The following is a 15,915-nucleotide window of genomic DNA, read 5'->3' as shown; positions in this document are numbered from 1 at the left end:
ACACAAGATATGCACAATGAAAATACACAATGAGAGCAGACAGTAGATGGAGGTACTGAATACAGTAGGAGCAAAGGGGTAAGTAAAAAACAGTTACGGAAAGGCCCTTCTAAAGAAGAAGGTTCTGAGTCTAGATTTGAACGAGTTTTGGAAAGGTGACTCTCTGATATACTTAGGGAGAGAGTTCCATTCACCCATGGAGTGTAGACAGGTTTGGGGAACAGATAGGATACCAGAATTAGAAGAGCAAAGGTTGCAAGGTGGGGAGTAGGACTATAGTAGCTCAGACAAAGCCTTATGCATGAGGTGAGAATGAGGAAGTTGAGATGATACCTGACAGGAAGCCAGTGCAAGGACTCCAGGATAGGAGTGATGTGATCACTTGCACTAGACCTGGTCAGAATTCTGGCTGCCAAATTTTGGACATATTGGAGTTTATTAAATGTGGATTTTGAAACCCCAGCAAGTAGAGTGTTACATTAGTCAATTCAGGTGAAGACAAATGTGTTTAAATGAAAGAGATGTAAGGTTGTTGGTTGATCTTACAATTCATTTATAACCACACTTATTATATCAGCTTTGGATACTGTGTTACAAAAAGGGTCTCGATGTACTGGAAAGAGTTCAGAGAATGGTAACCAAGTTAATGTGTTTTAAAGAAATGCCAATATACAGTATACATCCTTCGATTCATCCATCCTTATTCTAAACATGGAGCCTATACCAGCAAGCAATGGAGACATTGCAGGATACACCCAGGATTGCATGCCGGTCCATTACAGGGCACACAGACACAAAAATGCACACACTCACACCAGGGCCAAATTTTCCAGAAATCAATTAACCTACTAGTATATTTTCAGACCGTGGGAGAAAGGAGAGAACCTAACAGAAACTCACGTGAATACAAAGAGAACATTAAAAGACCACACAGATAGCATCCCAGGAATTGAACCCAGGGTCCCAGTGCTGTGAGGCAACAATGCTAACTGCTGTGACATTGTGTGACCCTATACACTCAAAGGAACTAAATCTCTTTTGAAATTAAAATTTCAGATAATTCTCACTATAGTCATTTGATTTGGAATAGCCAATTACAGTTTTTGTTTTCCACAGCTCTTCCTGTAGCTAAAATACTTATGCTTGGACAAGAAGGATTGAGAATGTGTAGGCAAACTGCTGGCCCACCTACCTACAGTACGTTTCAGTAATTCAACTTTTAACATAGAACTGGAAATTAAGAAGCAATACATTTAGAATTGAAAACAATGAGAACTTCTCAATATAGTTGCTTAGGTCAAGTTAAATTCCTAAGGATTATTCATAAATGTATTCCTCAGCTCTTTTAGGGAATGATCCTTAGGAATAAGAATCCAAAATCAGATTACATTCTCAGATAAATGAACAACCAATAATCTGGTAAGCATGATTTTCACATACTGTGTTATGTGTATTGTTCTTATATTCTTATGGCAAGAAATTGTAAATGTGAAATTGTTCTGATAAACTTTGTACTTAACATGTTCTGAATGATTACTTTTTTGAAGTGTTAGATTATATTAGTTAAAGTATTTATTAATGGCTCACTGTGATTCATATCACATATAACATGATGATTAAGAGTTCATCATAATATACTGTACACATATTTCTTTTTAGTTTTTCAGTGGTTTCTTGGTTTTATTGAACAGAAGTACAGGTGGATGTCTAATTCTAACTTTGCAATTTTTCCCTGCATGCATTGCTGGGACCTTACTTTTCTCATGTCCATCCAGAATCAGAGTCACTTTCTTGCCTTATCAACCCTCCATTGAAAACAAGTGACCCTTTTCTCCTATGCCATTTGTGTTTTTCCTTCAGTTTTTCTGATGTCAGCAAGCCTTCCAGACACTCTGTGGCTTGTCCTCCCTTTGCCTTCCCTTCTCTCTCTTCCTAACCCCGCTTTCTCTGCTCTCTCCTTTCCTCACCGTTTCTGGTCAAACATCCAATCCATCTCATCTACTTCCACAGCCCACTTGATCCAACTGGTTGCTGACTGCCACTGTGACCCACTGTGAATGCAAGCACACAGGAGTCAGTCTGCACTGGATCCAGGCACCCTCAGTAATCCCCACACTGTACCTATCACAGGCAACCTACTGTAGGCTGCTGCAGTGATAGGTCTCCCCTATCACTCCCCTATCTCCCCTGAAACCAAACTGGAGCCCAAAATTTATAGCAGTAGTATTAAAAGGTGTAGTGTTATTATTATTTGAAGAAAGTATTACAATTTGGAGAATACTAAAAGGAGAACCTAAGGTCAGAAAATGCAACATAAGAGTTGTATGAGCTGTTATATTATACAATAGTACCGAATTAACACAGCAGGGACTAGGGTTGAAAACTTCCCCTTTTCCCCCGGGTAGTACCAAAGAAAATCGTCTGACTTAGATGTCCGGCTGTGTCCCCCATTTGTGTATACTGTACATCATCTTAACAACTCATAAAGAAGATCTTTTTTTTTATTTTCAAAAGTAAAGTACGCGTTGCATTTTTAGTCTGTACAATGCAGTACTATTGAATTACCTTATAAACAATAAGTAGTTCGAACGCTCTCACAGAATATACAGTATACTGTAGTTACATACAGAAAGTAGCGTTTTCTGATGAGCAGTTATTTATATTTTCTTTATAATTTGGATTACAATGTGCAAACTTTGTTTGTTACACATTAAAGACAATGACACGTAATTTAAAGACTGTGATACCCAGTTTTACGAGTTTAACCAAATTTCACCACAGCTGTCATATCATTTGAGAGACGGGGAATATAAAATCATGGCGTTTTCACAAGACTCCCACAACCTGAACAGGATCTTAAATCGCTCTTGTTCTGACAATTTGTGAAGCAGCTACTATTAATGATAATAATGCCTAGTAGAACAGAACGGGTTCATGTGAAATTACATCAAATTCCTGGAGTGAATAAATGAAAGTAATGATGGTGACCATTGCGTGTTTCTATTGGATGAAACCTTTGTAGTGCTTACAGCTGAAGCACTTAGCAGTGTATATCTATAGTGACAAAAGAGACACTAAAGGATTTTCTCAGCGGACAGAAACTATACGAAAACATCCTGGGTTTATAAAAAGAGATTTTTTTTTCATATCATTTTAAATTTTACACTCCACTTTTAACTATGGATGCTTCAATATTCCAAATGTTTATTGGTGAATTCGATCCTAACTGCAGCCTTATTGATGCCTTTCAGGATACTTTCTTTGAAAACGCGTCTTTTTCCTTACCGGATTTTGATGGTAGGGGGGGGGTGAAACCTTTTTTTAAGGTTTTTTTTTTCCCCCTAGCTTTGTTAATTATAAGGACTGACGCAACATTTATGTTTTTCTTTATTTCTCAAGGTCTCTATTGCAATGCGACGACCGATGAAATTGGAACTTGCTGGCCAAAGAGTAGTACGGGTCGAATCGTAGAAAGACCATGTCCAGAGTATATTAATGGGGTCAAATACAACACGACGAGTAAGTCTTTATTACGTTTCAAATTACCGTATTTGTTTATTTAGTCCTATTTCGGTAAGGCAGCTGCTTGTTATGCGCTTATGTCTTAAATTATGGTAATGAGAATGGTTATAATAATATATATATATTATATTGTCATTTATATTTTTAATGTTGACGTGTAACTTGCGAAGTTCGTGTTTTGCTATTTTTAAAAGAAGTTTAAATTCCTTAAAAGGTTGAACTTATGTTCGATAACTGAACAATTTCAGACAACAGTAGATGTTAGCTGGTAGAAGTAACATCGTTGTGATTAATTTTGTTATCAAATGAAGTCAGGTATTGCCATTCGGCTTTGGAAAATACTTCAACTTGAAGTTCAAGTGTACCATACACTTTGAATGCGATATTGTCAAATTTGTCTTCACATGTTTACAGCAGCTTTAGACAGAAAAAAAAGCACGAGGAGCTGTCCATTTTCCAGTACTTGGACCAAAACCTGTAAAAGGAGAGAGGATACAGCTGAATCTATACTGTACCAATCCCTTTTTTTAAAAATACAAGAAAATCTTATTGCATATTAGTGAGGTAACACGACTTCATAGTTTGTTTTAATTTTGATGTTTTTAAAATGCACTGCAACGTTTGTTTGAAAAACACCTTTTTACATTTTACATTAAGTTTTTGTTGCAACAGCAAGGCAATTGCGTTCAACAGTGAGAGATTAAGTAGCAGTGTAACTGTTCGTATGGAAAGTTCAAAAACCTTTAGAAAGGTAGGAAAAACAACTTGCGTTACACTTTCTTCCAGGCATGAATCAGACAATCCTTGACTTCTCTTTAAATTCCTAATTCAAAATGCTATTCTGTCTGAAGCAAGACAAAAGAAAGAAAAAAACTTTCTAACTTGGAATAATTAAAAATTCTACAGAAGAAAGACAACAGGGGAACAAATGCTAATGTTCATTATAACATCCAGCATCACTGCAATTGAGAATAGCTCAACTTCTGAGGTGATGCAAATAACTATTTTGCAAAACAAAATAGGAACGATGTGGCATCTGTACATTACTAACCTGAAATCTAAATAGGCTAAGGTGATGTTAAGAGATTAATCAGAACTGTGATCGTTTTTTTTTGTAATGATTTACAATAAATATATATGTCCACCATAATCCACACTAATCTGAGACAGTTTTAAAGTCTTGTGTTGTGGTTGTCATATGGTACAGTATATCAGTCAGCTGTGAACTCTGTAGAAACCATATTTATTTCCTGCTAAATGAGTTCATTATCTAGAATGCACAGAATGCAAGTGTTACAAGTGTGAAAAGTGATGATGTCCTAAATTTGTGATGGTAACATATTCCCATAACCATGGATTGCAATTAATGCCTTCAAATCTCATTAACCTTAGTACTTGAGTGTAGCATATAGTTTGAGGCCAATGTGAATGTTACTGGACTTTTATAAGAAAACTGCAAAGTTCAGGTTTTTTCAGATGCAGTAACTGAGATAACATATTAGCAAGTTTTAATTAAAGGATTTTGTCCATCAGATATTCTTTCCTACCTTCAGTATATTTTACTCGGAAATTTTCTTTTCATGTTTTACCATCTGTCCTGATAATTCTAGGTGTGACATTACCCACAGACATATGGTATACTCAGCAAAAAAGAGAAAAGTACCGAATACTCAGCCTAAGATTAAATGCTCTCTATTTTCTCCAGAGTTTTTGCTAAATAAGGTTTTACGCAAATATTTTTAAGCTTTGTTTTTTAAACATGTGTTATAGCACTTCATTTGTATATAATTAATTTGTATATTTAATGATTTAATGAGCTGGGAGATTGTGAAATGCACACGTGCATGTTTAGACATCTGTTACTATGATAATATCTCTTTAGCATTGAGATACTAAATAAATGTCAGAAAACATATCAGCTTCTAAAGCTGTGTCTTATAATGTCAGATACTGTGCACCATGTCTATATATTATTATTTTTGTTTCTAAGGAACCACCTCTCATATACTGTAAAGTGCTGACATATACAGTAGTCTTGCTGTGGGAAAAGATGCATCTATTATGTTACATCTACTGAGACAGTTGTTTTTTTTTGACATCTCTGCTTTGGTCTTGTAAGTTTGTTATGAAAAAAGTACATTTACATTGGTTTATCTGCCATGAATGGACATTACACTGAGAACACAAAGCACATATTTACAGAAAAGATTGTGGCAATATGTAAACTACAGTACCCAGCTACTGTTTGTTGTTGAAGTCAAAACTCTGGCTTCTTTAAAGAAATGTTTGGAAGAGGACATATCAATAAGATACTAAGTACCAAATGGGCTACATCAGCCGAATGGCCTCCTCTTACAGTTTATGTACCCTTAATTATAGGCTTATATCCTTCACTCCCAAGTTAAAAAAATGAAACAGTAGTCAGCCTAAGATACATACAGTACCACCTCTTTGCATTAAGCACCAAATATTGGCCCTATGTATTTGCCCCACCAGCACTACTTTTCAGTTAATAAAATGACAGAAAAAAAAGTTGTTTTCTATTAATTTTCTATGAATTTAATGATTTTTAAAATGCCTTCAAATATACATTTATAAAAACATAATTAGTGTATAACTGGTTATGATGAGGTACATTGCAGGATAAAACTTAACATTCAAAGAAAGTATAGCTTTCCTTTCAATATACTCTCACTGTGTGACAGTTTTATTATAGGGAAGCACTATGTTTGAAATCTGAAAAAAATGTTTTACTTTACAAGACTTCAGAATGTTACTTTCATTTTTGTACAAATTAAAAATTAATTATTTATTGAAAATCATACTTGTTATATCAAGCTTATATATGCACTGTAGAGGTACTCTTTTATATAAGGAAAAGGGTAAGGATTAATTCCTTGCTGAAAAGTAAAAAAAGAAAGCAAAAAAGAAAGCTCAAGCAGTTGAGCATTCTTGAAATGTCACCTCAGAAATTTTTTTAGCAACTAAATAATACAGTTGGACAGTTTGACACCACCGCTGAATGTCAATGGATATTCAGTGTAACAGCTACAACCATGGGCTCCATAAAGCTGGAAAGCTACCTTTTGTAGTACACAATTTAATCTGTAGTACACAAATCTGTTTTATGCATAGATCTATCTTGATTAACTGTTAAATTAAAATAGCAGTGTTTGTGTCTATATACATAACATTATTTTGTTTTCACTTATGGAGTACTAAATCTGGGGACATCTAATTTCAAATTAAAAAAAAACAAAATTGTACATGAATAGAATTTGTATGTAATTCTGAGATAAAAATAGTAATGATCAGAGTCTGTCCATATCATAACATTTGTCTTAAGTAAAATGTAATAGTTAACATAACATGTTCAGGATAGCACCTGAAGTTTTACATAGTGTTTTTGTAGTGACAAAGAACGCAGTAGTGAGATTCTATCACTCCTCTGCCATGTAACTTAGATATACAGTATATGGTTGTCATGACAAAGATACAAGTCAGTTATTTGTTTTTATAATTTAGCACACTTACTGTTTTTTTTAATTTGGCTGACATTTTTATTCAAAGCAACTTACATTTGCAGTTGTGTGAACAGGACTCTAAGCACTGCCTCAAACACACTTAACTCTATCATATGGGGAAAAAAATGACTCCAGGAGGTACAGATGCAGCCATTCAAAATGCGCGGGCGATACCGCATTATTTTCCGGTGCGCTGTACGCAGTCTACCGCGAGTTACCGGTAAATAACGCTAGTTACCGTAAATTCTCCTATAATACCGCAAGCAAAATAATAGTATCCGGAATTTCCGCAAGGTGGAGCTAATAAAGCTCAACCTCTCATGTTTGAGCTGTCGCCATCAAAGTCTTTAATGAAGATATTACAAATAGTATTAATAATGAATGACCTTGGACAAGCTGTAAGTGTAAACTCTAAGTATTGCCCTGATCCACATTCTTTTTTTCATTGACCGTCTTTGTAACACCACAGCATTTCGCAATCACGCATTTGTTTCCAATCATGCAAAGTACAGTCATTTTTGAGAATCGATTCACCATGCCTTTCACATGCTCATAAAAGAGATTGATTTAGGAACATAAACATATTACCATATGCATACTGTATACAGTATGTATATGTATATTTAATGTCTTAACTGTGCCTGTTTAAGTATTGAATATTTATATGGAATTTTACCACTGAAGGGAAATCTTAGTGCCTGAGCATAAAAAGAATAGGAGCATACTGCAACACGTGTGAAGGCCATAAACGATATTAATTTTGGAACTTAAACATACAGTATATGGCTGGTCTCGGTACTTTAAAGAAAACATACACACCAGTATTCCATTTCTCCCTAAACATTTTAAGCATCGAAGTCTTTAACTAACGTGATACCGGAGTCAACAAGCATACTTTTAGAATTTGATTAAAAGGGAATATAATATGGAATCGCGTATCTAAAGAAATTAATAATGATATGATTATATTTGTGTACTGCGACAGGGCTGCGTAGGGCTGTTTCGCCTCTCTCTTCATGCGACTTCCCTTGTAGCCCACTGGTCTACATGCCCGCTTCCCAACTCATGGGTTGTGTGTTCCAATCCAGCTGCTGCTGGACTTTTCTTTTAACAAACATTTCTCCGAAAAAATAGAATAGCAATATTATGGACAATCAATTGACTTTTATATTTCAAAATATCACAACATGATCGATTCTAAGTCATTTTTGATAGCAATGAATAGTCCCTGCATATGCTTCCTGCTTCTATTGTGTGTGTGAGTGTGTGTGGGGGGGGGGGGGACCCCTTCAGATCTCCCTTCAGATTTAAAAGGTTATTAATCATATCTTCGGTGTTGCATCTTACCAGTGCAGCTGATCTTTTGCTGCCTGGGTGGGTCAACTATCACAAAATTTTAGAAAACCTAACATTTCTATTATCAACAAATTGTAAATTTGTAATAGAGTAAATTTTATAGAGAAATGGAGGCTGGACAGTATGCATTACAATATATTTATATTGATTTAAATCGTGTTTTTAATTAAATCGCAAACGCGTGTTTAATTATATGTGTTTTTTTTAATCAAAACCTGGGCGTAACACCATTTCCTTTTTCTGATCACTCGCTTTCTGAATACACGTCTCACCTGTCCTATTCTTTGTTTTCCTGGTTTGCTGATTATGCCTGCTGCGATCCACTCCTACCCTCACACCTAAAAAAGACTATTTTAAATTAATTGGCGCGGTTCATTGTGCAATTAACCCTTGTATGTGCTGTCCTTAAGGTGATATCACATAAAGGTGATATGTAAAATAATGTTTTTTATTATTGTTATAGAGAAACATGATCAGATTTTCCCCGATTCAGAAAAAAAAGATCTAAAGTATACTAGTTTGTCACTAGTATACTTTTAATACAGTCTTTACTGTGCTCTTGGGGATCCTTGTGATATTTCGAGCTCTGGTTGGATGATAAGTGTCGCAGTTTAAATAATTTTCGGTGCTGGAAAATATGAAACGCTCTGTTAAAAGCAAGGGAGTTTTTGTGTCCGTTACAGTAAAAGAAAATGCCTGACAGAGTAGGGCTTGGACAGATTCCAAGTGCATTTTTGCTATCGGCCTTATTTATGGGTTGCAATTTAAAAAAAGTCAAAAACCACACTCAAAATGCAATTTAGAGCTTTCTGGCAAGAGGAGACACCCAAATTAATAATGTAACATGCCACTGCGCATGAACAGGGTTATACTGCTATTCCCTTAGATACCCGATTAAAAAAAATATAAAAAATGTTTTGAATCCCCGGCGGAACCGGGCAGCCATATGAATCAAGTAACAGGTTTATTCCATGCTGAAAAAAAAGAAGAAAGAAAACACATTCCATAAGAATTGACTGAGCTCCGCTCTGTACCACACAATGATCCCCCCAGAGTCTCTGCCCCGGGTTATTTGGTTTTTTTGACAGAGGGTAAAAAACTCTCTCTCTCCCTGTGTATTGTCTGTTTTTTTGTGCTGTCCTTTGACAAAACAAGGCTCGCCAGCTAATGTTAATCGAAACCTGTTTTTCTAGCTTTTAAAGTCGTGCGATGTGTAAGTCACAATTCAAATAGAGAAAAAAGAGCTGACTGACAAGATTTAAGATGTGGCTGTCAATGTTGGATTAAAAAAAAACACATTGCCCGACGTTTGTTGCATTGCTTGAAAAATAACTTTATTTCGAGAGACTGGATAAGTAATTCAAGTTTTTTTTTAACTTCCTGAAAAAAACTAATAATTTAACTATATGTGCAAACGTTTTATGATATGTCGCTGTTGTGAATGTCTGTGGACATGTGCTGGCTGGACAGGAGTCTCCACTGTACACAGAGAAGGGACAAGCCGATACATACTCTTAGAGTTTGATTAATAGGGAATATAATACAAAAATATAGTACTAAAAATAAGATACACTCTACAGACATTCACAACGGCGACTGTCAGAAGATAGGACACAGCGGCTCAGGCACCCGCTGAATGGAAAAGGGGCACTTTAATGTTCTGTATGGCTAATACTAAAGCCAATACCTCAATACTTAAATATTCTTTTCTGTATGTTTGACAATAGTGGGTACTGGCCTAATTCGTCCCTGCTCCCGTTGTTAGGTGTTAATGTGTTGTTAAGTGTGAATTTGTACCTGTTTCCCTGAGGTCTGGCTTTTTTTCTGGAAAACCATAACTCTGGTCTTGTCCAGATAGACTGTCAGTGCCCAGGTCTGACAGTGCTGCTCCAGCAGTGCCAGGTTCTGCCATAGCCTCTGTTATGTGGGCGACAGCAAGACCAGGTCGTCTGCAAAGAGCAGGAACTCGATTTCCATAATTAATGCAGATCAGTAAATCAAGGGACAAAACAATTATTGCGCCCGCTCCTCAATGGACTTTGACGTGTTAATGCATTGGTTTAACAGTCCGGGTGTGGCAAACCTCTAATGTCTCCCGACTTCGGCAAAAGGCACCCGCCTTTCATTGGAAGACAATGAACACACTCTAGCCGTACATGTGAATATAGCATAAATACACCAAGGGATTGGGTGAGCTCCCATCACCAAAAAAAACTGCGAACCTGCACTACAGCGACCACAGTACAGTATGGAGACCAAGACCTTTGACGGGAAGAGACGGGGTGCTTCTGCCGCCCCAACTTCCAAAGAGCGAGGGGTAAGCAAATACAGCAGACTTCATCTGAAATACGCGATTACATCGCATATTACAAGGTATTATTGCCGTTTTGAATTTTAAATTCAATTATAATTATTTCTTCGTAGCCTGTTCTTCAAGAAAACACTGCACGGGTGAAACGATCTTCGAAATCTACCACCAGGACAGTAAAAAAGAAAGCGGTAAGACGGAAAAAAAGAAAATTTTATTTTGACGTCTGTTCCGCGACTGATGAATACTACTGTGTGACTTTATTTCTTACATTAATTATGTTATTTTGCCACAGGCCGTGGGTCTCTGCTCTCGGCCACTGGCCAGGGTGCCAACCTGTAGAAGCACCACCTGTGTGGAGACTTTTCGGCAGCAGCGGGAACAGTACGACGCATTACTGGGGAGGATTGGGAGGCTAGAGACACTCCTGAAAATGCAGACTTTTGTCAATGGAAACCGGTGTGTGTCTCTATCTGCTGGATGTCCCTCTCACTCTCTGCTGAATGAATAAAATCATTTTATTAAAAACGCCTTTGCGTTTGTCTGGTATTTACTTTGGTCCCTATTAACTGTTTTTCCATCTTCTTTATTGCTTTGAGATGCCACTTTTAAAGGTGATATGTAAAATAATGTCTTTTATTATTGTTATAGAGAAACATGATCAGATTTTCCCCGGTTCAGAAAAAAAAGATCTAAAGTGCTACACCTAACTTTCTTAATTCAATGTATTTAAAGCAGTGAACTACTGTAGATGTAACATAACATTCAGAAATACAATCGAGAATAGTTTTGTGGTGTTTGTATAGATGAAACGTTCCTAAAACGTATAACGTAACAACATTAAAGACGATTAAAATCTGTAATCTTTCCACTTCTACTGTATGTCATCGGAAAATACAAGAAGTTTCTGCTTTGTGTAAGGATGGTATCAAAAAATAATCGTGAGAAAAAAGTAAAAGTGGTGAGAAAGCTGTGTTCAATGTATTTAAGGGACTTAAAAGTAAAAGGAGATGCTTCATATTGCTTGACTGCTATACTATACATATTGCTATACTAGTTTGTCACTCTTCTCATCCCCTCTGCTAAATGGCTTATGAATAGAGTCACATGAAGAGAGAGGTGAAACAGCCCTACACAGCCCTGTCGCAGTACACGAATATAATTATATCTTATTAATTTCTTTAGATATGCGATTCTTTTAATACAGTCTTTGCTGTGCTCTTGAGGGTCCTTGTGATATTTCGAGCTCTGGTTGAATGATAAGTGTCGCAGTTTAAAGTGTCGCAGTTTATTTATGGGTTGCAATTTAGAAAAAGTCAAAAACCGCACTCAAAATGCAATTTAAAGCTTTCTGGCAAGAGGAGACACCCAAATTAATAATGTAACATGCCATTGTTTGTGCATGAACAAAGTTATACTGAGATTTCCTTAGATACACAATCGGCAAATTAAGAAAACAAAGAACAGGACAGGCGAGACGTTTATCCAGAGAGCGAGTGATCAGAAAAAGGAACAGCTGTTACACCCAGGTTTTACGCTCTCTCTCTGCTGAATGAATGAAAGCATTTTATTAAAAACGCGTTTGCGTTTGTCTGGGTATTTACTTTGTAATCTGTGGTTTACAGCTACTGTATTGTTTTAAGATGCCACTTTTAAAGGTGATATGTAAAATAAAGTTTTTTTATTATTGTTATAGAGAAACATGATCAGATTTTCCCTGGTTCAGAAAAAAGACGATTAAAATCTGTAATCTTTCCACTTGTATGTCATCGGAAAATACAAGAAGTTTCTGCTTTGTGTAAGGATGGTATCAAAAAGTAATCTAAGTGGTGAGAAAGCTGTGCTCCTCAAGGCGCTTTACAGGATAAAAACAATAACAACAATAGTGGCTGGGCAAACGATTTTTTTTATAGAAATACAAAATGAGATATAATGATATGCATGAACAAAGTTATACTGCTATTTTCCTTAGATACGCGATTAAAAAAAAAATTTTTTTGAATCCCCGGCGGAACACATTCCATAAGAATCAGCGCTTTTATATATTGCCTTTAAACACATATATTTAAACACACGTTTACGATTCAAATCAAAACGCGATTCAAAACAATATAAATGTTTATTTTGTAACGCATATGTGACTATTCATTGTTATTAAAAAGACTTAAATTCGATCATGTTGTGATATTTAGAAATATAAATTTGCTTGGTGCGAGTGAGGTTTTATTTAATCTCTGACCAAGGGAAACATTTCATTTTTTCATAGAAACTGTCATAGTTCCAGTGGGATTTGATCACACATGATGTGACATGGGAGTCAGGAACCTAACCCACAGCAACACTGGCAAGGTTACATGCAGAGTGCTGAAAAGCACTACAGAAACATTATCGACAGACAATGTACAGCATGTACTATTTTTGTGTTGCAGTATATGAATATAATTATATCGTTATTAATTTCTTTAGATACGAGATTCCACATTATATTCCCTTTTAATCAAATTCTAAAAGTATGCTTGTTGACTCTGGTATCTCTTTAGTTAAAGACTTCGATGCTTAAAATGTTTAGGGAGAAATGGAATACTGGTGTGTATTTTTTCTTTAAAGTACCAAGAACAGCCATATACTGTATGTTTATGTTCCAAAATTAATATAGTTTATGGCCTTCACACGCGTTACAGTATGCTCCTATTCTTTTTATGCTCAGCTACTAAGATTTCCCTTCAGTGGTAAAATTCCATATGAATATTCAATACTACAACGGGCACAGTAAAGACATTTACTGTAAATCTTTCTACGACAGACCAACGGACCACGAGTGCCCCTGTCGGTCAACCAATCACGTACCGCGGTACCGCGCGTCATCTTGCGTCTCAATGCGCGACGCCGTAGCCAATTACCTCTGGTACCTGTCTGTACCGCGCACTTTGAATGGCTGCATCTGTAAACCCCAATGTCTTACATTTTAAATGTTTGTTTTACTGAGTGATTTAGATGTTAAATGATTGACAATGTACTAGAAGAATTTTCACATCAAATTAAATAAATCAGTCCATTTGTATTTTCAATCCAGAATGTTTCATGGTACAATTTAAGATTTTAATTTCATATTCAAATGTGCCTAAGTATGATTAACAAAAATGTATACGTTTTATATAGGGGAACATAGCCTTCACAAACTGTCAGTTAAGATATTTTAATGCAGAAATATAATTGAAATATCAGTGTCTTTTTAAATATTTTTTTCTTGTTTTTAATGTAGTATTAAACTGAACTTTACAGGCTAATGTGGTTGTGGGCATCTGTCTTGTTTTTCAACAATTTCAATTGGGTTTACCCCTGCCTGAAATAAAAAAAAACATAATGCATAAAGCATATTTATTTCTTTTCACACTTCCACTTATGTGTGAAAAGGAATAATGAGAACCTCTTTCTGACAGCTTTTTCATTTTTTGTGTCTGATGAAACTAATTCTTTTGCAGCAGAATTTGCTAAGCTATGGACAATGAAATGTCACATTGCATGGTGGAAGCATTCCATTCTACTGCAAAGCCTCAATCCTCTGGCTGTTTTCAAAGCAGTATTTCATGTTAGATGAGGATAATAGATATATTATGTCCACAATTTACTTGAATTTTCTGTTGCCTTCTTATTAAGGCATTAAGACAAGCACATTTATTTTGCTTTAAGGCTAAAAGGCTTATCACTAAGCAAACCCCTCTTATGCTGGATGGATTATTTCATTATTTTTAACAATTCTGTCACAGTCCTGATGAAGGAAAAATCTGATGGAGTAAAATCTTTCAAGCTATGTCAATCATCAATTTTAGCACGACTGGTTAAAATTTGTTTATTTTACTCCTGTGTCATCTGGAGCTCAGGTTTGGGAAGATTTACAATATAAGTAATCAGTCATGTCTACATCAACACACTTTAGTACTTCTCGTCTAATACTTAGATATTTTTTTTCGCGAGACTTAAGTTCACATTCACCTCTAAATGCTTAAGTGAAAATTTTGAAACTTTTTGAATATCTGCAACCATTTTCTACCTAAAGGCTTACAAAGATATTTGTAATGAAATAGCTATACTATTGCTGGTGATTAATATTAGTTGGTTTCATTTTTATTCTTAAAAATACTAAAACTAAATATGGCACTTAGTTCTTAAAAAAATCTAAATTACAAATTGCTATAGAAAAGGCAACTCCTGTAGCTTGACTTAAAAAAACAATTATACAGCTAACGTTGCTTTTGTATAGTCACTATTTATACCCAAATGTTTATGTACAGTACAGTTTATAAACAACATTGGAGATCTTGAATTATTTTTACCTCTAACAATCACAATGAACAATCAGGTGAAGAAGGCACCACGGCCGAAACATTGTGTTTTCTTTCTTCTCTATTCAGCATGGAATAAACCAATTACATGTGCCTTAGTTAAGGTTTATGAAGTTAAATTTTCCATTTACTCTACATCATTTTATAAACAAAATTGTATGGGTAATTAGCAGCTCCATTTTTTTCAGTGGTGCTCATTTCATTCAGAAAAGGTACTGTTCACAAAACGTAGAATTAGAAAACAAATGCAGTGATTTGTTTTTCAGGTGGTGACCTATTTTTAAGCTATGACAACAATTTACTTAAGGCTATAATCTGAAATTGCCACATAAATCTTTATAAAATGCATTTCACCTGTGGTAAACTGCTTTGTGTCATCATTTACTGCATAAATATTAATGGATGCAAAAAGCATTTCCATAAGGGGCTTATAAATTCTTAACACTCCAACTTCCTTTTATGTTGGTGTCTTTCACATTTTTTATTTAAAACTTGGGAATGTGTGTTTTATCTCTTACCAGGCTTTTATTCTTATAAAACATTGGCCAACGATGCCATTCTGTGCCCATTATAAAGGTTTAACAGATACTCTATGAGTGAGTGCAGAGTCTCTATGGCTAAGTAACTACAGGCATTCCATTCCAGAGAGAGCATATTTACTTATGTACTAAAGATGCATGGTTACATTTTTTAAAATACTTTAAAGATCATACAGTAAATAAAAGAGGGTATGGTACTTTTGAGGATTGTATGTTTAGATGTGGGTTGCATGATAGTGCAGTGGTTAGCTTTGCTGCCTTGCAGCGCTGGGGCCCTGGGTTTAATTTTTGGCAGCTATTTGCATGGAGTTTGTATGTTCTAC

General features: G+C 35.6%; 1 protein-coding gene across 4 annotated transcripts in view; it reads left to right on the top strand.

Moving 5' to 3' along the window:
* The window catches only part of LOC102683391 (corticotropin-releasing factor receptor 2), a 136,418-nt gene that overhangs the window by 15,610 nt on the left and 104,893 nt on the right, over positions 1–15,915 (top strand). For 2 of the 4 annotated variants that reach the window (XM_015354326.2, XM_015354325.2), the window contains exon 3: positions 3,400–3,519. The exons of 1 other annotated variant lie outside the window; for it this stretch is intronic. In XM_015354326.2, coding sequence (XP_015209812.1) covers positions 3,400–3,519 — 120 coding nt within the window. Of the gene's footprint in view, positions 1–2,752; positions 3,298–3,399; positions 3,520–15,915 lie in introns of those variants that run through there. One more of the 4 variants, XM_006634190.3, reaches the window with a different exon arrangement.

Source organism: Lepisosteus oculatus, chromosome 6 (genome assembly GCF_040954835.1).
Source record: "Lepisosteus oculatus isolate fLepOcu1 chromosome 6, fLepOcu1.hap2, whole genome shotgun sequence".
Classification (NCBI taxonomy): domain Eukaryota; kingdom Metazoa; phylum Chordata; class Actinopteri; order Semionotiformes; family Lepisosteidae; genus Lepisosteus; species Lepisosteus oculatus.
The sequence above is the reverse complement of the archived record's forward strand: the minus strand, read 5'-3'. Positions and strand labels throughout refer to the sequence as shown.